General features: G+C 40.3%; 1 protein-coding gene across 1 annotated transcript in view; it reads right to left on the minus strand.

Annotated features, from left to right (window-relative positions):
* Positions 1–208: 208 nt before the first annotated feature.
* Decr1 (2,4-dienoyl-CoA reductase 1) overlaps positions 209–22,853 on the minus strand; it is a 31,227-nt gene continuing 8,582 nt past the window's right edge. The window contains exons 2-10 of the mRNA XM_052718488.1: positions 15,253–15,455; positions 10,354–10,411; positions 10,141–10,227; positions 9,008–9,155; positions 4,397–4,496; positions 2,705–2,777; positions 1,042–1,188; positions 565–627; positions 209–470 (exon numbers count right to left, since the gene is read on the minus strand). Of these exons, the coding sequence (XP_052574448.1) occupies positions 411–470; positions 565–627; positions 1,042–1,188; positions 2,705–2,777; positions 4,397–4,496; positions 9,008–9,155; positions 10,141–10,227; positions 10,354–10,411; positions 15,253–15,455 (939 nt within the window). The 3' untranslated portion in view covers positions 209–410. The remainder of the gene's footprint in view (positions 471–564; positions 628–1,041; positions 1,189–2,704; positions 2,778–4,396; positions 4,497–9,007; positions 9,156–10,140; positions 10,228–10,353; positions 10,412–15,252; positions 15,456–22,853) is intronic.

Genomic DNA, 22,853 nt, shown 5'->3' on the forward strand with positions numbered 1-22,853 from the left:
GTGTACAGCAGTCAGTACACCAACTCTGGGAGTTGGTGCTCTCCTACCATGTTGGTCCCTGAGACTGAACTCAGGTCATTAGACTTAGCAGCAAGCACCTTTACCTACTGAGCCATCTCACTGACACAGAATAATTTAAAAAAAAAAAATCTTTACTCCTTTTTGTTTCTACTATGCTTTGAAGAAAAGATAACTGGCACGTTGTATGTACTCGATGACCACCTAACCATTTATTAGGGCTGAGGTATAGCTCAGAGGTCGCACACGAGCACACCAGACACCCTGGGTTTGATCCCCGGAAATACAGACATCATCAGAGCAAACATTTATTAACCCTGAAAACGAACAGAAGACCACGGTCCATCTGCGTCGTCTCTAGTCCCTCTTGTCCCAGATGAAGAGAAACCGTCTTAGGAGCCTTTTGTCTTCCTGATGAGTCCTTCCATCATGTCCCACTCCTCCTTGGTGATCTGACGGAGGGAAACAATGTCAGTTTAATTGGGTCTACACACAATTTAAAGCCCAGTCTCTGGCTTGTAGTAGTGTATGAACCAAATGCATTACCTTCTTTAGAGAGTTGAATTCACCTGACAGAAATACTTCCTCTCCACCATCAAATCTGATGACCTGGAAAAGACACCACAAACCTTTTCACTCTTTTTGAAAGTCTCTCAACGATCAGCCACCTTTATCCCCTAAATAAACGCAGTCTCCTTCGTAGCTTCAATCAAAGCTCAAATTTCAAAGGATAAATCTGAGGTATAATCTAAATTTATTTGTTCTAGTTAGAACACTCCTTCCAACAAAATCCTACCCAATTTAAAGATCATCTTTAAACGGTGTCTACCAAGACAACTTGAACTTAATAAAACTAATTTATCAAGGAATAAATGTTTAAGATGAATAATGTATAAATATTTTATATGATTTATAGCTAATTAAATATTTTTAAATCATATTTATATTTAGCGTTATTAGGACTGATTCCAAAATAGGGCTCCCCACACCTTCAAAAAAGTGAAGACACACAGCAGTGCTTACCGCCCCGTTAATCCAAGAGGCGTAATCGCTGCAAAGGAAAGTGGCCAGATTTGCAAGTTCCTCCGCAGTCCCCAGCCGACCACAGGGAATTCTCTCAATCATTTCTTTCTCAAATCTTCCAGTTGGGTCCAATCGGCTAAAGGCACCCTTAACAATGAAAAAAGAAAAATTAAGTTAGTGTGTGTGCGCGTCTGTGTGTGTGTCTGTGTGTGTGTGTGTGTGTGTGTGTGTGTGTGTGTGTGTGTGTGTGTATGTGTGTATGTGTTCGTGTGTGTATAGATGTATTTAATTCCTCAATTTTATATAAAATACAACTTGTACTATTGCATGCTGTTCACACCTCAGATGTTGTAAAAAGAATGTCACCAAATTCTTTCACAATCACTGCCAGCCAAAACAGGTCGTTTTACCTAAATACAGCCTTTAAGAGAAAAATCAAGAATGCTGTTATCTTACTTTTTTATTTCTCCTATCTCAGCAAGTCATTATAAAAATCAAATGAACAAACAATACACCCAAAAGAACTCTGAGATTGCATTGTATGGTGGAGACAGTGTGATTGCTATTTCATTTAGTAAATTCAGAAAAGTAATTCAATGAAATGTTCAAGAGAACTTACTTTCTTCTCTTTTCCTCAAAAATAAAAATAGAAAAGTTAAAACAAGGGCTCTTAACTCCAACTCCGTCTGAAAGAGGAGTCGGTAGTTGCGATGGTGAACCTCTGCTTTGTGTCTGATGTGTGGAACACAGCAAGGAGAGCTCAAAGTCCACAGACTCAGAAAACATGATGGTTCCTTCTCTCTTAGATCTCTGAGTCTGTGTGAGAGAGCTCAGACTGAAGGCGCCCAGTGAGCCTGCAGTCCTCCCAGGGCAGATAAAAAGCAGCAAAGACTAAAAGCACCAGCTAGTGCGACCCTCATTCCAGCATATCTCACCAGGAAAGTACTGGGCTCCAGCTGCCTTCTTCTCTTTAACATGAGCTACCTATTACTTGGGTACAACCCATGCCCCCACTTCCCCACTACAAGCGTCCCTTCTTGGGAAGCACTCTGCCACAAATGCTCTCACATCTTTCCCAATACTGTTGTATACAGTGGGCATTCAAAAAATGCAATGCAGGGGCTGCAGAGATGGCTCAGCAGTTAAGCGCACGTGTTGCTCCTACAGAGGACCAGGTTCAATTCTCGGCACCTGCATGGTGATTCCCAACCATCCCTGCCTACAGTTCCAGGGAATTTACTGCCCTCTTCTGACTTCTGTGGCACCAAGCATACACATAGTTCACAGATGTACATGCAGACAAAATCTCACACATAAAACAAAACTGAATAAATCTAAATTTTTTTAAAAAGGCAAATAAATACATGGAGCAGATGACTTCATGGAGTCACTGGAGTGCAGAGAAGACACTTCTGTGACTACAGTTCTTCTGGAACAGTATGTAGCAGATGCCACTTGAACTGCATGCTTCAGTTTTCAGTTAGTTTTTCATGAGTTTTATTATATATATATATATATATTCATTCCAGTTTCACTCGCTCTTTCCCTATAAGAGCTTCAGATCCAGGCATCCCTGGAAAGTCCACACAGCAATCAGAATGCACCCACCACTGTTTGATTCTTTAATCATGCACAGTGTTATAATATGTCAAATAGAACTCACTTTGGTTTTTATAGGCCCCGGCTGAATTATATTGAATCGCATTCCATATCTACCCCATTCAGCTGCAAGAGATCTAAAAATCAAAGGAGATAAAAATACTAAATTGCATTCCATGTTTACCCCCATTCAGCTGCAAGACTCCTATAAATTAAAGTAAACAAAGAACATTGTAAAATCTTGTACTGTGTGTTCATGCATGACTACCCAGGGTTCACTGCACATTCACTGCTTGCCAGGAAACACACACAAACAGGTAAATGTGTTACAAATAGGCAGGTAACTGAGGCACAGAAAGACTAAACCATTTTCTCGAGGTCATGCTGCCCATCCGTCAAACTCTGGGAGTCTAGGCCATGGCTGCATCTTTACCTCCTCTACTACACAACTTAACAGTTACATTTTAGTGTCCTTAGTCACTACACCTAACATCTATAGTTTACAACAAGAAATGTGATATGAAAGGCATAGTGACACATGCCTTTAATCCTAGCACTCAAGAGACACAGGTAGGTGCATTTCTATTTCAAAGCCAGCTGGGTTTACAAGAGAGCTTTGGGCTCATCCCCACCACTGGCTGCAGCCCCAGCTTACATTTACAAAGACCATTACTTTTTCTTATAACCTATAACCTATAACAATGTCTGCAGGTAGCATCACAAGTTTATCAACTGAGCAAGACATGGGTTACACAGCTTTAAATCATTAACACAGCCTTGTTTAACTAGGATCTACCATAATTGTTAAACTGAACTTCAAAGGAAATAAGACTCAGACAAAATCTTGAATGTCTTAAACCAAAATACCATCCTAAGAAAGAACATGGAACCTTGTGTAGCAGCTTGTTTAGAAACGCACTCTACAGTTTATTTTTCAACATGATCATATTTTATAGATAGCACTGGCATGTGTCTTGTGTGTGTATATTTGTACATATATGTACTTAACATAGTTGCAAAAGAGACTTAAGTTACCTTACAAGATACAAATAATGCAAATAAGGAAGGTAAGACAGAAGGGAGAAAGAGGGAAGGGCCAGAGCAGACAAGGAAGCATAATGATGCCAAAAGGAAGCTAAGAGCAATGTATTAAGATGTTTTATCCACCCAGGCAGTGGTGGCACACACCTTTACTCCCAGCACTCAGGAGGCAGGTAGGTCATTGTGAGTTTGAGGCCAGCCTGGTCTATAGAATGAGTTCCAGGACAGGGGACTGTGTAAAGAAGCCCAGTTTCAACATGCCCCCCCTCAAAGTGTTTTATTTAATGGCAAAATTGCACCCTATTACCATGACTCTGTGAAAATGATAAGCCAATTCAGTCATGGAGTTTGTACTGTCCGTGAGAAACAGCATCCTAATTGCTCAGAAGTGCAACTGATTTTAGTACAAAACTCAGGAAAACATTCTCTCCTGAGAGGTTTATAAAATGAAAATTTTTTGTAACATAATAATGACCTTAAGACCCTGTAACTTTACAACAGATAAAATTCAGTGAGCTTCATAAAACTATAGGGTACCTATGAAGATAGTTTGAGAGCATCAATCAAAGTCCAGGTCAGTAAAACCAGTCCTGTAGCATGGGAACATGTGATCAAACATAGTCTGCTCCAAACCAGTCTTTTTTTACCTTTCTCTGAACGGAGACCAGAGAACTTTATCTATTTTCAGCGACATAGTTAACACAGTAATGCTCACTTATTCATAGCTTCCACGCCTGATTTGGCTGAAGAACTTGGCATTACGAAGCCTGATCCACTCTCAGCATAGATGGTAGTGATAGCAAGAAATGCAGCTCCTGGGGAGTGAAAGGGGACGTCATCAAGAAAGCAGCCACATCAGTTCCTATCAAAGAAACATGATTGACAAAAATGGGGCCCTGTGCAAAAAGGAGTCACAAAAACCAGAGGGCTTCTTCTTGGTTTTGAGTTATAAGCCCTTTATCACTGAAATCTAGGAAAAGTGTGACATCTTGCTCCCCAGTCTCACTGTCTTGGGATGGCCAGTCTGCACTCTGAGAACAGGAACAGGGCTCAATTACTTTTCATGGGGTCTCCCTGAGCATGCACTGATGCCCCATTATGCTCCTGAGGGTAAGCATCCATGGAATCTGGCAAAGAGCAGCTGCCAGTGCAGCTGTGAGCTGAACGGTGTCTGTAGACCTCACAGAGGGCTGGGAGACAAGGGGGTGATCAGCAACTTAATGAACATTCGAGATTTTCTGTTGCCAGTTCAGAAAAATCATACCTAAGGGCTAAGTTAGCCCCAAAGGAAAAGCTACTATACCCACCCAAATAAACCTTAAAGATGAGTTGTAAAATGATCATGTACTCAGAGTAACTGCTTCCTAAAGTAAGGCTCAACACACTTCAAAGGAAAACTCAAAACTTATACAGAGTTAGAAACGTGAGGAAAAGCAATTAATAGAAAGAGTACAAAAAGGACCAGAAGATACAGTTAGCATATAAGGACCTTTATAAAAGTATTATAAACTTGATATAAGATTTGAAAGAAAACATGTTAAAGGAGTTCAAAGAAGGCTAACTATGGGCCTCTGGGGAGAGGAGTCTGTTGCCAAGTCTGATGACTAGAGTTCAACCCTGGAACCCACACGGTGGAAAGAGAGAGATAAGCCCATTCTGAAAGTTGTCCTCTGACCTCCTGTACTCACTGAAGAATACGTCCACACACGCACAAATATGTGCATACTCAAACACAAGTAAATACATGAAATTCTAAAAATAATTGAAAATATAAAGATAGAAACAAGCAACATTTATGGCAAAAAAAATGTAATATCTGAAATTTTAAAATTAAATTAATGAGCTTAGCTGTAGAAGATCGTCAATGAAGACAAGACAGTAAAAACTATCCAATACAAAGGTCACAGGGGAAATAGTTAAAAACAAACAAAAGACCAGACTGCCAAGTGGCTATGGGACATTCTAGCATGATATACGTGTAATTGGAGTTCTAAGGGGAAGAACTATAGACTGAAAACAATCAAATTTGATAAAAACTATAAAGTTCATTTCCTAGGCGGTAAACAAATGCCAAGAGGGATAAACAGAAGGCAGGAACTATAAAGGAAACAATAAACCACTAGGAGAGGGTAAGTAGGGTCACACAGGTCACTGTCCGCACCAACCCTCATCAGGGACCACACAGAAGACAGGGACACCTTTAACATTCTGAATCAAAAATCTTGTCAATTTTAAATTCCTTAAGCAACAAAAAATGTCCTTCAACTGAAGGTGCTGTCTTCTGACACACCAATGCAGACAGAATTCATAGCCCCCAATCTGAATCAGAATGAATTTAAAGACAGCCTTGAGGTTAAATAAAATTAATACTAGACAGAAATCCAGATAGTCTAAAGAATTACATATCAGAAATGGTAAGTGTGTAGGTAAGAAAGCATGTTTTCTCGTTTCTTTATTTCTTAATTGACTGCATAAAGTTAGAGTGAAAAGTGGCACTATATACATAAGTAGCAACTGCATCTGGGACATAGTAGAGTCTCAGTAAGTTGAATGAATTAAAAGTTTGAAGAGTACTCTAGGTTGTGACAAAACAGATTTTCTACTTCTTATAGAGATATAACACTAGATTTGAAAAAAACTGTAAGTTTAATATTATAAAAGAATAAAATATACTTATATGTTTTACAAAACATTTTAACTAGCCTGTATTTATAAGTGGGGTGCGGTGGTACACACCTGTAATCCCCACACTTTCAAGGCTGAGCGAGAGCTGAGGGGCAGCCTGGGCTACATGTCTGAAAACAACGGAAGGAAAGAAGGGAGGAGGAGGTTAAACTTGAGGGACCACAAGAAAGTATTCTGCAGCGCACTTCCATAAGGTCTTCTCTACACCAGGCTTCTTTCTGTCAACATACTTAAGAAGAGAAACAACGTACAGCTCAGCCCAGAGAGCTGGGGTGGAGGACGGTGCTGGGGGTCCCTTTGAGGATATGTGAGTAAGCACGGTTAGGTTAGCCATTCTCACAACTCCTACATCTCAAACTCCTCCTTCTAGATCTCTGAAAACAGATTTGCCTCCAAAATCTCCTTGTGGGACAAAGAGTGCGGAGATTTAGTGGTCCCGGTACAGGACAGGGACAAGCAATGCCAGGTGCATTTTTCTTTTTACTCATAGCTTTGCATCACCACCAGCTGTGCCTCTAACTCTGGCTAGGCTGCCCTTGACCTTCAGCCACTGCCCTTGACCTTCAGCCATCTGCCGTGCCCTCCCCTGACCTTAGGAAGCAACAGTGCACTCGAACTGGGTGCCTTCATCTTCATTAGACGACTACCCTTGACGTGCCTAGATTGACTTCCTAGGTGTTGGATTGCCTCCATAGTTTTGATGAGGGATTACATGCATTGCTTTACTGAACCAACATCCAGGCTTACCCAAAGTGGTATGTTTGAGAGATCAAGAGCACTCGGGAGCCTCGACTGCTAATCTGGGACCAGGTTAGACCCACAGTACCCAGCTTCTCCAGCCCAAAACACAAACTATCAGGACATAGCCTCAACTGACAGGAAACTCGGGAGAATAGAAACGGGCTTCCATCTTTCCAAAGTCTTACCTAATACATTTATAATGAAGCCCATAGAATTTTAATCCAGTGTGATGAATAAAAATAGACTGAAGTCTGTGTTAAAATAAAAGACAATAAGGAAAAGTGAGTCAGTCAGAAAACTAAGGATCCCAAAGATGAGCAAGGGAAGAAATAAGAGCTCATAAAGCAGAGGAAGAAAGTAATCATGGAGACAGAAAGAAACAGAGAACCCAAAGTGAAGAATTACGTAAGGAGCTGAGAGTAAGAAAGACAGAGAGACGGGGTCAGAAAGCAGAGAGAAAAGAAACACACGGAGCCAATGAGACAGACAAAGGATCAAAAAATAAGAGCAGGCACACAGAGTCAGCCTACAACCCCATCTCCCTTCCCAAGCCTCTCCATCTGTCAGGAAAAAATTACATTAGTAAATAAAATAACAGTGTCACAAAAGTCCTGATCCCAACCACAGCCACTTTGCTACAGTGGAAATGGGTAATGAGGATTGTGCTGGGGTGCTGGGAAAGGATAGAAACTGCTAGCATCTTTTAAAAAGCTGTGCCTTTCTATAATCCTGTTCACTCTTCCATGTCTTTATCATCCCTGCTCAAGCCAGTGTGTGAATTAGTCACACTGGGGAGAAGAAACTGAACCAGAGAGGGGACAAAGGTCAGATATAACATCCTCCTCTCCCCACGCCAGCCACTGAGAGTCCTGGGCCTTGTTCATGTGTTCTACCGACTCCAAGAAAATGCACCAAGCTTCAAGTCCTGACCCCAAATTATTCAGGGCACAATCTTGTACATCTCTGCTTCAGAGAGCACATCATCCAAGGTCTGGTATATAGAGTCGTGGTGAGAATCTAGTAAGCAAAGCACCCTGTCTAGCTCTAGCTATTCTCCCCCCCCCTCCGTGTTTATGTTTGTTTAAAGTGTACCTATAGGCATTACACATATTCTATTTATATAGACATAAATTTTAATAGAGAAGTTGTTTCACAGTTGTGTTCTAGTAACATCCAATCCCAATCTCTCTGGTGTTTGCAATCTCAAAGATGGCACCTTCATCTAAACTATTCACCCAGCTAAAAACCATCTTCTTGTAAGTTGTGTTGCTGTCAGCTTTGAGACTTCTCCTGCCTTACCACCCATACCATCTCTCCATGTGCCAAAAAGAAAAACATCAAACTTCCCAGCCCCACAATGTGGTCAGTGATATTTTACATTAGATCACTATTCTTCACATGGTAAATTTGATGGACAGCTAACTGCCTATTTTGCCTTTGGGGACTTTCCCAGTTACATACCAAGCCACTTCCCCACAACTGTTTCCTGCCTCCTCTCTCCCCTTCTCTATCCACATCGAATTCTCTATTGCTCTCTAAACACATCTGCCCTTCCCTTCCAGCTGCCCTCTATCCAGGGATGTTCCTGATTCCTGGTCCTCTTTCTTTACTCATACATTTTTGAAAATGAATCTCAATTGCATCTTATTTCTGAATCTAATCACTGGCCACAGGAAGAAGTAGCCGTCTTCCCATCTCTGAGTTTCCAAATGCCCTCGAAACCTGTGTTTACTATGACTTACACCACAACCTCTGGTAAACATGGGTCTTTACGCCTGTGAGATACACGAGTGCAGACGGTCTCACTTACATCTTGAAGTATGCCAGGGCTACGCCAGGGTTTAGCACAGACTCAGCTGAGAAAGTGCTCGATAAACACAAGAGGAATGAATAAACATACCTTTCTGTGCTTTAATTAGCTGCTTTCCAACTTCCAGAGTCACATAGGCTGTGCCATTGAGAACAATGTCAGTTATGGTCTTCCAAGCATTAGGAGACAGTCTTTCACTGGGAGAAATGAAATTCCCTGCTGCGTTGTTTATCACCACCTAAAATAAATAAGACAAGGGATCTGAACATCCCAATGAGCTATAAAGCAATACCATGAGATTCACTTGATTTTCATGTTTCTTAAATCTGTAAAAACCACTTGTAATTTCCCAAGCCCAGAATTCCAAGTCCTGTCTTTAAATTAGCATGGACTTCAGAGACAACAAATGTAGGTAAGGGTATGTACCCTGTAACTACACTTTACTTCAACGATCATAAGATACCTTTGAGCCAGCTGTGTTGGCTCAAAGGCAGCATTAGGAAGGCTGAGACAAAAAGATTGAAAAAATTAAAAGCCTAGGGGTACACAGGGAGTTCAGGCCAGCTTGGGCTACATGGAGAGGGAATCCTTATCCCAACCTCCACCCACATACACAAATCACCAAAATGAAGCCTTTTAAGTTCTGCTGCCCTTTAATTCTAAGAAACGCCCGTCTTCCCCGGTGGCTGTTGCCTCACTCCCAGTGAAGGCTCTGCTGGGCTCTGCAGCGGCTTCAGGATTACAGGCCTGTCTGAAACAGCATTTATCGGAGAAAAGTGTTCTCTTTGAGACTACGGAAGAAGCAGCTTTTCTCTAATAAATGAGCCAAGCAACAGCAAAGTACTCACTACCTCTCAGGGCTAGAAAGCAGAAATGTGGAATTTCTGATGATTTCCCTGGTTTGTGCCGTTCTCCTCCATTGAGAAATGCTGATAGTCATTAGGAAAAGCAACCCAGTCAATCACTTAAACTAGCTACTGCATGCTCGTTATTGCATAATCTCATCAAACAAGGTGAAATCAAGTTTGTTCTACAATTATGAATATGTTTTTAAAGTATTCCTGTGGGGTAATGGGAGTGCAGTCCACCCAATCTTTTCTCTGCTTTAAGCGGAGCCGGCATTTTTCCACCCTGGCTCTCGATCACACCAGCAGCTCCTTCCCTCTGTGTGTCTAGGGGTTGTCCTCAGGGGCTTTGGAAGGCTTTAGCCCCGTTACACTTACATCAGGATGCCCTGCAACCTTGATCAGCTCTAGCACGGTGTTATGCACCATATCAGGATCCCGTACATCACACCGAATTGCATGAACCTGCAAAAAACGATAAAGAGAAGAAAGAACTCAGGCATTTCCAGGCTTCCTAACCCCAAACTACAAATAAACTATATAAACATTATAATCCCCACAGCAGATTTAAAGAGCTGCTTTTCAATATACCTTATTTCCAGTTTTAGAAGAAATCTCCTCCGCAGTAGCTTTCAAAACATCAATATTCCTAGAAATAAACACAGGTAGCTTCTCATGAGTTCTAAAATGTTCTCATATTATATTTTTCTTTTTAATTTCCTAAGCTAAAGAACACAGAAAACTGACAATTTAAAGAAAAGCATTTCTGTTGAAGTATGAAATTTATACTTACAGGAAAACCAAGTTGATTTCATTTTTTAAGTTAAATTGAAATAATTTTCATATATCTGAAACTAATTTACAGATTTAATCACTTTTATATGAGTAGCTTTAGCATTATCTATATATCAAATTATTTGAAGGGTTTTGCTTTGTTTTGTTTTGGAAACAGAAACTCAAGTAGTTAATATTGGTCTTCAACTCTCTAGGCATTAGACAGTGGCCTTGAATTCCTCATCCTCCTGCCTCTACCTCCCATGTGCTAGGATTAAAGTATGTTCAGCCACACCTGATTCACTTAATTTAAATTTGAATTGTTTCCTCAATTAGAATCAGTGTGTTCATTCTTCAACCAAAGAAATATATTGCTGTTATAATCCCCAGGGGTTTCAGATTAAATTTATGAGTTTGAATCACCCTGAGTTCAATCTTACATCCTTGAAAGAAACACACACAAAAAAAAAACCAACCATGAATGTGAACTGTATAGCATCAAAGTAAAAATAGCATTTTAAAACTCTTTAAAACATTGCACTGAGAACATAAAAAATGTTCCAGCCAACTTGCATTTGTAATGACATACTGACTGTCACTGAGGCGACAGCTTGAGCAAAGTTTTTAACAAGACTCTGAAGATCCAGATTTCACAGTAAGATGGCGTACCATGCTTTTCCTTTGGGGCCACCAACCAGCTCCCAAGTCATGACATGGAGACTTATTATTTATGAATGCTCAGCCTTAGCTTAGGCTTGTTTCTTGCTAGCTCTTATATAACCTGTTTCTCTTCATCTACATTTTGTCTCAGTGCTTTTTACCTTTCCTTCTCTCTGTATGTCTTACTTTCCTGCTGTCTCCATGGCTGGCTGGCTGACTGGCTTCTGACCCAGAGCATGTCCCTCTCTTTCTCCCTCATTCTCTTCTCCTTCTCCTCTCTAGAGCCTAGATTTCTCCTCCTACTTATTCTCCCTGCCTGCCAACCCTGCCTGCCAACCCTGCCTATCCTTTCTCTGCCTATCCACTGACTCTTTATTAGACTAATCAGGTGCCTTAGGAAGGAAAGATGAAACAGCAACACATCTTTACATAATTAAACAAATGTAACACATCTTTACATCATTAACAAAGGCAGCATGAACAAATGTAACACACCTTTGCATACTTAAAGTAATATTCCACAACTTAAACAAATATAACACATCTTTGCCCAGTTAAACAAATATCCCACAACATTTCCCTTTTTTGTCTAAATAAAAAAGGGTTTTAACTTTAACATAGTAAAATCATATACAGTAAGAACAGTTATCAAGTAACAATTACATTTATAATAACCAGTTCATTTGTATTTGGCAAATTCAGAGAAAATACTTTTAATTATTTATCCTATCTTGGTGAATCCAAATTTACCTTCTATCATAACTAAGGAAAACTATAACTATCTAGTCTTCAACTCCATCAAAGACCCCAGAAGGATATAATATTACTTGAGTAGACAGAAAGTGCAGTGCAAACCACTTCCAAAATGACAGAGACATCTGGCTGCCTGGACAGTCACCCCAGGTTCCTCTGCAACGTTGGGGCATCCATCTTCAGCCTACAGGTCTAGAATATCTGGCAGACTCTTCTATGAAGCAGGAATTTTGAAGGACTATCCTGACTAGTCTTAGCAAAGTTCAGCAGTCACTTTCCTGTGTGTCCTGCAGAATGTCTGGCAGACTTTTCTATGAAGCAAGAATTTTGAAGGACTGTCCTGCCTTATCTTGGCAAAATTCAGCAGTCTTTTTCCTTTGCATCTTGCTTATCCAGTTTTTACAGCATACTGTCAGCAGTCAAGGCAAGAGCAGTTTCTTGCTCAGATGGCTAACTTTGCCAGAATGAAAGCAAATTCCATATGGAGGTTCTTTAATTCCCATCATCCTTTCATGAAGTAGATTGATGCTGCCAGGAGCAGATGTGTCTCACTGTCATGAAAAGACTTAGGTTATTAAACATCTTAAATGCCATATTCTGTAGGTCTTTGAAGTGTTTGAAGACCATCTATCTATCTAAATATAGCTGATTAACCTTGGAAACATACCTAATATGACTACAAGTTTGATTATTACATATAACTAACTACTAACCTGCATTTCTTAATTATACATTTTATTTTTAAATGAGCTCTATAAGCACAATAACCCAAACAAGAGTAGAAACATACATACAGTATAACAAAAATAACTTTAAATTTGTATCAATATATCAAAATCCATACCAATGTAAAATATTTGAGGCTAATAGTTGTCTTTTTGACCTATATTCCTATATTCCTCTTAAATGATGACAATCATCCATAACACATCAAATAACCAAAAATCACCCACCCTACTTCTTGGGGCATTGTGTTCTTTAGACTACTTCCTGTTGTTTGTGGGCAAAAGCATCTTTAGGGAACCTGAGAAAATTGAGATAATGGTGAAATCCTGGGAAAATTAGACATAACATTTGTTGTCCAATCTCTGTACAATGGGAAAGTGCAAGGCTTATCTGCAGTCCTGTCTAGAATAGTCTCAGCCAGCATCCTTGAAGCTATTCTGGATGCAGAATGCAGAACTCTGAGGAAACTGTAACAGAGGCACTCTGAGAGGCTGGATCACCTGGGCCACCCATTTTCATTGGTATCTGGTCCCCTTACTCTGAAAACACACAAACTTTCAAATGTAACATACATATCTATAGTAATATAAGTATGGACTGTGCATTTACACACAGTGCCAGCCAAAGAAGACTTTTTGTTTTATGTTTTAGCAGGTAAAATATACATCACCTATCTTGTAGTTTTTTCCTAGTTTTAATTCTTTATGTTTGTAGCCAGGATTTTCAGGGGTTCTCCCCTGATCGAACCTGATCTCTATGAACCTTGAAGGAATCCACAGCCTTTTGTTTCCTGGGGAAATAAAAGCATAACGACTTCCCCAATGCAATATATTTTCTGACTTCCATTTTAAAGTTAAGGCATTCCTAAAGTATCGAGGCTGGTTAAATTCAGCAGTCCCTGTTACAATCCTACATCTCTCAGCAGCTGTTGTTCACTCATTAACATTCAAAACATTCAAAGTCAATACATCAACATATAGGATCCAGACTCCCTGTGTATTTCCCATCTCTATGTGGCTTATTCTTTTTTTATATTACTTTACTTTTTCTTTAAAGACTTTATTATTTTAAAACTATTTTTTTCTATGACTGTCTATACCTTTTTTCTTTTCTTTCTTTAGCCTATGTACATTTTTTAACACACTGGAACCTGTTTAGAGGGTTTTTTCCATCTGGACTGGCTTTACAAAGTGCCTACAGCTGCTCACTTGCAACATTTTCTGACATCTGAGCCAAACTTTAAACTGCTAAGTGGGAGGGAGTAGCCCTGCCCTCTCCTCTGTCCACGAGAGAGGAGGTTTACACCCCATGAGCCTGGCCAAGAGCTGTGTTCAACTGGGAACTGCATTCAATTCACCCCAGCTCTGGGATGCCTGTGCCTACTGCAACAGTGTACCTACCCAGCATGCTGTTTCTACTCAATGTGCCGGCTTCCCCCCCCTCCCAGGTATCTCAGACTCTATGTGGAAATTTGGTTCCCATGTTGGAATACCGAATGTACAAGGCTTTTTCTTTGGGGCCACCAACAAGCTCCCAAATCATGACATGAAGACTTTATTATTAGTTATGAATGCTCAGCTTTAGCTTAGGCTAGTTTCTTGCTAGCTCTTATAACTTAACTATTTCTCTTCATCTACATTTTGCCTCAGGGGCTTTTAACCTTTCTTCCTTTCTTTCTTCCTTCCTTCATTTCTTTCTCTCTTTCTCCCTTCCTTTCTTTCTTTATTTCTTTCTTCCTTTCTTTCTTTCCTGCTTTCTCTATGGCTAGCTGGCTGGCAGCTGCCTGGCTTCTGGGCCCAGGTGTGTCCCTCTCTTTCTCCCTCATTCTCTCCTTCTTTTTCTCTGGAGCCTAGATTTCTCCTCCTACTTATTCTCTCTGCCCACAAGCCCCACCTATCCTTTCTCTGCCTAGCTACTGGCCATTCAGCTCTTTATTAGACCAATCAGGTGCCTTAGGCAGGCAGGTTGAAACAGCAACACATCTTTTCATAATTTAACAAATGTGGTATAAACAAATGTAACACATCTTTACATCATTCACAAGGCACTATAAACAAGTGTAACACACCTTCACATAGTTAAAGTAATATTCTGCAACTTAAACAAACATTTAAACAAACCCATCTTTGCCTAGTTAACCAAATATTCCATAACAAGATGATATATCCACCTAAGAACTTCTGCCTGTGTGGTTTTACATCCATTACAATATGTATGTTGAAATTCTTGTCCACCTTAAAGCAACCCTAAGGGTTGAATCCATTATTCTGTCATGGCATTCATTATCAATTGAATTAGTAAGAAGGATAAGGAGCCCAACAGAAATCAAAACTACCTCCGTGTAGTCCTTTAGAACTCCACCTTCACATTCAGACAATGAAAACTGCAAATACCACCAGTTTCATGAAATTCCTTACTATTTTTACAACTCAAATTACAACTTAATTTTTCCAAGGTCATTTATTTAATCAATCTACAGAATGTTTTCTATAAGATGCAATCAAACGGCCCTGGGACACTCTGTTTTTAATACTGTGGCACAGTTAGTTTCTTCACAGACTCTCAAGTGACACTTACCTGCTGGCTATCACACACTGGGCACCCAGGCTGGACAGGAAAGTCGTCATTGCCTTGCCAAGGCCAGTACCTCCTCCAGTGATGAAAGCCACTTTTCCTTGAAAAGTATTAGGAGGTAGCATAGGCTTTAAGAGGGGCAGGAAGAATTTAGACTGTGGAGCATCAATGCTTTGATACAGTGGTTTTGTTCCATAACTGAAAAACTAAAAGAAAAAAAATGAGTTGAGACTTGTACACCTGTATATTTACAAAAGAGATGAAATCTTCTAACTGTCCATCATTATTGAATTTAAGCACTTTTTCTGAATAATTAAACATATTAAGTGAATATAATTACTAAGTACTATAATGAGGGCTCCAGGGCTTAGACAACACAGGAAAGAAATTTCTCCATAGTCATATGCAAGTTCTTAAACTTCCTTTTCTCTCCGTTTCTTCATTCATAAAATGAGACCAACAAAAGCATCATCATGGGACATTGTAAGGATTTCACTAGTTGTTGTCAGTAAAATAAACACAGTAGTACTTAGAAAAAGGAAGTAGCACACAGCACACAGCACTCTAGTGTAAATGGTGGCGTTATTATTTGCAGATGTTATGTTTACATTCAAGTATAAAAAGTATTATAGCTAGCCAGGCAGAGGTGGCACATACCTTTAATCCCAGCACTTGGAACATAAAGGCAGGCAGGCAGATCTCTGAGTTCACAGCCAGCCTGATCTACAGAGTAAGTTCCAGGACAGCCAGGGTTACACAGAGAAACCCTGGTTTTTTTGTTGGTTTTTTTTTGGGGGGGGGGGGGAGCCAGGTGAGTAGCACACATCTGTAATCATGGCCATTCAGGAGGCTGAGGTAGGAGGATCACAAGTTCAAAGCCAGCCCATTAACAAAAAAAAAAAAAAGACAGAAAAATGTAGATGAAAACCACATTCTGTCTTTGAATTACTGAAGACAATTATTTTAAAATTCTTATTCCCACTATATTTAAAGTGAAGGGTAAATAACTCAAATTAACTTAAAACATAATTCTTTTGCTTAGTTTTATATTTCACAGTTTAAAAATCAATTACTTGTGAAAAGCACTGCTACTCTCACACATTTTAATTATAAAAACAAACTTTAAGTGTGGAGCAAAACACACAGTAAAGGGCTAGAGAAATGGCTTGGCCTCTCTTCCAGAGGACTGGGTTCAATTCCCAGCACCCACATGGCAGCTCACACTGTCTATAACTCCAATTCCATGGCTTCTGACACCCTCACACAGACATACATACAGGCGAAACATCAATGAACATAAAATAAAAATAAATTAAAAACACACACACACACACACAATAAAACCAACATTCATTTAGTGGTTACTATGGGCTACAATTAGATAACAAACCATGTAATAACCATAGACTTGAAATAGGTATGATTTTTACCCTATTGCCTAGCAGAGGTTCAAGGAGGTTATGAACATTGAAAATTGCAGGACCAAATTCAAATATAGGCTGGCAAACTCTGGAGCCTGCTCTTACAATACCCTGGCACACTGTCTTTGGCTTTCCTCTAAGTTTCTCTTAAGTTTCATTAATACACCAGGGAGAGATGTGACATTTCCCTATCAGACAGGTCATGCTGGCAAGATCAAAATTTTAGATCTATCGTTGCCTGCTAGAGTTTTTCTGTATGCTACGTAGCTGTAAATAATAGAGTTTTTCTGTATGCTACGTAGCTGTAAATAATAGAGTTTTTCTGTATGCTACATAGCTGTAAATAATTAGATTGTGAGCAAACCAAAATAAGGCTGACCAGCTGAATTTATATAAGACAGCACTTACAGTGTGATGTTAAGTCAATTTATACACACACACACACACACACACACACACACACACATACATACACATTATTTTCTTAATTACAAATAATAACCAATGTTCAGGTGTGGGGATGTACCTCAATAGGCAGAGTACTGCCTAGCATGCGTAAAATCTTGGATTCAATACCCAGAACTATACAGAAAATGAGGTGTGGTAGTGCACACTTGTAATCAGAGTACCACAGAGGTGGATACTTAAGGATAAAAGTTCAGGGTCATCTTCAAATACATAGCAAGTCTAAGTCCACCTGGTCTCCATAAAAACACACTTATGACAAAGACAAGAAGGAAACAACCATAAATAGTGAACTATGTGCCACCTGCCCATGCCACCTGTGGACAACAGCTACAGACCATGTGCCACCTGCCCATGCCACCTGTGGACAACAGCTACAGACTGTGTACCACCTGCCCATGCCACCTGTGGACAACAGCTACAGACCATGTACCACCTGCCCATGCCACCTGTGGACACAGCTACAGACCATGTACCACCTGCCCATGCCACCTGTAGACACAGCTACAGACCATGTACCACCTGCCCATGCCACCTGTGGACAACAGCTACAGACTATGTACCACCTGCCCATGCCACCTGTGGACAACAGCTACAGACAATGTGCCACCTGCCCATGCCACCTGTGGACAACAGCTACAGACCATGTGCCACCTGCCCATGCCACCTGTGGACAACAGCTACAGTGTAAATTCTGTTGTCATGCTCATTTTGCAGATTAGGAAACTGAAACTCTAAAAGGACAAATAATCTACTTTTAAAAATAATAGCAAGGGAGCTGGAGCGATTACTCGGTGGTTAAGTGCACGCACTGCACTTCCAAAGGACCTGAGTTCAGTTCTAGCACCCAGCATCATTCAGCTCATAATCTTCTCCTGGCCTTGTGAGCACCCCTAACATGGCATACACTCACACAATTACATAAATAGAATTTCTAAAAATAGTAAGTCTATAATAAATAAAATAATAGTAAGAAGTGAAGTCAACTTAAATCCTATGTGTCTGGCTTCAGAGACTCATTGTACTTGGTTATTATCACTAAGTGATGGGTTTATGGACAACTTCTTTTCTTTTCCAAATCTACTGAGCAAGTATGATCTTCTTTCATAATCAGAAAAAATCATCACAAAGGTTAAATTTTACAAATCTGGTTATGTCTCATCCTCTTCATCATAATTGTATCATCATATTGACAATGCTGTTCTCCCCCACCACCACAATATCCTTTTGCTACAACGCAACAATCCAAGCAGCCTACAATCATCTCTTTCTTTAGAAAAATGGCAGATTTGCTTAAGACTTCCACCCACCTCCACAAGGGCTCCATTAGGATGATGAATCAGGAAATTTGCGCAAGTGGGCTGGTAAATTTGTCACTATCTGGGAATGATGAAAAATGTACTGAAATGTTCAAAAGGCTCTGCCATGAATTTTTATTTATTTGGGGTTAATTTGTGCAGGAAATTTGAAGCTTTCTGAAGGATAATTAATCATTTAAATAAAAGCATTTAAAATATATTTAAAAGCATTTTATCAGCCTTCTAACTGGCAAAGGAAATATACAAAGATAAAAATATTATATTTGATAATAGCAATCCTACTGTGTTAATGAAGTATCATTTCATGTCTTAGTAAGTTCATGTGATCTGATTGATAATAATTTTATGAATTCCTTTCCTCACACTGAAAGGGAAACCGCTTACTCACTATTTTGATTGACACCATCCTCTAATAACTGACAGCACATGTGTGAGCATGAAATCAGCCATCTCTTTGCCTAATCACAAGTTGTCTATTAAGACTCACAAAGTGACTAGATCTCACAGAACCATGGTGTGATCGTGCCTCTTTTACAAGGCAAAATCCTGAACAACTCAAACTGCATCTGGCCACTTCCTTCTGAATTATGAAAAGTGAATGCAACATAAATGGGCCTTGAATGATATTCAAATCTTGCATTGTGATTTTTTTTCTACATGTGGCTTATTTAGAAGTAAGGTTTTTTTTTTCTTTAGTTAGAAATAATACCTTTCTCACTGGCATAAAAACTGACATGTGGACCAATGGAATCGAATTGAAGACCCTGACATTAATCCGCACACCTATGAACATATAATTTTTGACAAAGAAGCCAAAAGTGCACAATGGAAAAAAGAAATCATCTTCAACAAATGGTGCTGGCAAAACTGGATATCAACATGTAGAAGGCTGCAAATAGATCCATATCTATCACCATGCACAAAACTTAAGTCCAAGTGGATCAAGGACCTCAACATAAATCCAGCTACTCTGAACCTGCTAGAAGAGAAAGTAGGAAGTAGTCTTGAACGCATTGGCATAGGAGACCACTTCCTAAATAGAACACCAGTAGCACAGACTCTGAGAGAAACAATCAATCAATGGGACCTCTTGAAACTGAGAAGCTTTTGTAGAGCAAAGGATATGGTCAACAAGGCAAAGCAACAGCCTACAGAATGGGGAAAGATCTTCACCAACCCCACATCTGACAGAGGACTGATATCCAGAATATATAAGGAACTCAAGAAATTAGACATCAAAATGCCCAACAGTCCAATTAAGAAATGGGCTATAGAGCTAAACAGAGAATTCTCAACAGAGGAAACTCAAATGGCCGAAAGACATTTAAGGAATTGCTCAACATCCCTAATCATCAGGGAAATGCAAATCAAAACAACTCTGACATACCACCTTACGCCTGTCAGAATGGCTAAGATCAAAAACACTGAAGACACCTTATGCTAGAGAGGATGTGGTGCTAGGGGAACTCTCCTCCACTGCTGGTGGGAATGCAAGCTTGTACAACCACTTTGGAAATCAATATGGCGCTTTCTTAGAAAATTGGGAATCCATCTCCCCCAAGATCCAGCTATACCACTCTTGAGCATATACCCAAGGAATGCTCAACCACACCATAAGAGCACTTGTTCAGCTATGTTCATATCAGCATTGTTTGTAATAGTCAGAACATGGAAACAACCTAGATGCCCTTCAACTGAAGAATGGATAAACAAAATGTGGTACATATACACAATGGAATACTACTCAGCAGAGAAAAACAATGACATCATGAGGTTTGCAGACAAATGGATGGATCTAGAAAAAATCATCCTGAGTGAGGTAACCCAGACTCAGAAAAACAAACATGGTATGTACTCACTCATAGCAGGATACTAGACATGAAACAAGGATGACTTGTCTGCTACTCACATCACCAGGGAGGCTACCTGGAAAACAGGACCCCAAGAAAGACACAGGGATCGCCCAATGACAGAGAAATGGAATGAGATCTACATGAACAGCCTGGACATGAGTGGGGGTAATGAAAGGCGAGGGTCGAGGGAAAGAGAGCTTGGGGGAGCAGGAGATCCCAGCTGGATCAACAACAGAGAGGGAGAACAAGGAATAGGAGACCATGGTAAATGAAGACCACATGAGAATAGGAAGAAGCAAAGTGCTAGAGAGGCCCACAGAAATCCACAAAGATACCCACACAACAGACTGCCGGCAATGGTCGAGAGACAGCCCGAACTGACCTACTCTGGTGATGGGATGGCCAAACACCCTAATTGTTGTGCTAGAAACCTCATCCAACTACTGAGGGATCTGGATGCAGAGATCCATGACTAGGCCCTGGGTGGATCTCTGGGAGTCCAATTAGCGAGAATGAGGAGGGTTTATATGAGTGAGAATTGTTGAGACCAAGGTTGGATAAAGCACAGGGACAAATAGCCAAATGAATGGAAACACATGAGCTATGAACCAATGGCTGAGGGGTCCCCACTGGATCAGGCCCTCTGAATGGGTGAGACAGTTGATTGGCTTGATCTGATCTGTTTGGGAGTCATCCAGGCAGTGGGACCAGATCTTGTGCTCATTGCATGAGTTGGCTGTTTGAAACCTGGGGCCTATGCAGAATTGTTTGGCTCGGCCTGGGAGGAGGGGACTAGACCTACCTGGACTGAGTCTACCAGGTTGACCTCAGTCTGTGGGGAAGGCTTTGCCCTGGAGGAGATGGGAATGGGGGGCGGTTGGGGGGAAGGTGAGGGGGACGGGAAGGGGGAGAACAAGGGAATCCGTGGCTGATATGTAGAACTGAATTGTATTGCAAAATAAAAAAAAAAAAAAAAAAAGCAGAAAAAAAAAAAAGAAAAAGAAATAATACCTTTCTCATCAGCATTGGTTTCCTTGTAGATCTTTGATGTCCTGAACTTTTCAAAACTTTCTAAAGTCTTCATATTTTGGAAATGCCTACTTATTACATGTTGAGCTCTAAATCGGCCTTTGGAAGACCAACTCTCACCCCTCCCACTTCCATACTCAGCAGCATCTCCTATCATACCCAGCATGTACATCAAGGGTGATCACATTTATCCTCAAAATGGCAATTCTGAGAAAGTATTGTCTTTGTCCTTTCCTTAAGGGATTAAAAGACATAGATGAGGTTCATTTCTAAATTACTTATTGATTTTTGCTAGCCTAAAGTAAGCTGTTCAAAGACAAGCATTAAGGAGCAAGAGGTATAGTTCAGTGGTAGAGCATTTACCTAGCATGTACGAGGCCCTGGGTTCTATTGCCAGCATTGAAAACAAATTACATCCTTATTAAAATTCTTTCACTTTTTACAAAAGTTTATGAGACTATCCTAAAATTGATATGGAACTGCAATAGGCTTGAAATAGCCAAAGCCATTCATAAAGCATGGACCTATTACCCACTGAAAGAAGGACACAACTCACATGCTGAAGGTGAACACTGCCACAGATAGCTTGTCCAATTGCTCAACAATGTCTGTTGAATACCAACAATGTTAAGGTTAACTAAAATATACATGCATTGGTAATCTTAGGCCAAATGTGTATTATGAAGCTAGCACCAAGTCTTGAAACTTTGAGTCAAGATTAAGATGCTGGGAAACTTCACATAAAACTCACAAGTCATACAAAGACTACATGAGTCAGTACAACTCTAAGCCATGCCCACCTGAGGTAAGTTTTGCATCTGCCCAGCCTCCAGTCATACAAGCTAAGTGTGGCCCTTTCACTGAGAGGCCTTCTTCATTTCCAGAGCCTTCAGGGCCCTGAGACATTTGAGTGATGACCCCTTGTCTAAACAAAACCCAAGCATCAATACGAAAGGAAGTGGGACAAGTTTGGGATTCTTGTAGATCACGTTGTTGGTGTTGTTTTGCTTTTTGCACCACAAACAAGCTCCTGGAAGTCCATGTAAAATAATATCTTTTAAAAAAATAGTACTTAAACATGCCAGATTTTTTTTTAAAGAAAAGTCAGTTTCAAATCTGTAAAATTCATTAAACAATAGATTTTCACAGGGAAGTTGTGAGGCTGAACAGATCCATATTTAGTAAAGATTGGCTCAGCTGTTACACCGCCAACATAATGACTGTTGATCAGGGCCTCCACAATCAAACTGCATACTTTAAAAGCATGGATACATCCAGAATGAAAAAGACAAAACCACACACTTCGATTTTTCTCTCTCTCTCTCTCCTCTCTCCATCCGTGTGTATGAATTTGAGAGAGAGAGAGTGCAAAGGCACGTGCCAGAGATCAACCATGAATACCACTCCTCAGTGGCTGACCACCGTGTTCTTTGGAACAGGGTCCATCATTGATCTGAAAATTGCTGCTTGGGCTAGACTGGCTGACCAGCATGTCCCAGGGGTCCTCCCACCTCCGC

Source organism: Peromyscus californicus, unplaced genomic scaffold (assembly GCF_007827085.1).
Source record: "Peromyscus californicus insignis strain IS unplaced genomic scaffold, ASM782708v3 Scaffold_5__1_contigs__length_169319896, whole genome shotgun sequence".
NCBI lineage: Eukaryota > Metazoa > Chordata > Mammalia > Rodentia > Cricetidae > Peromyscus > Peromyscus californicus.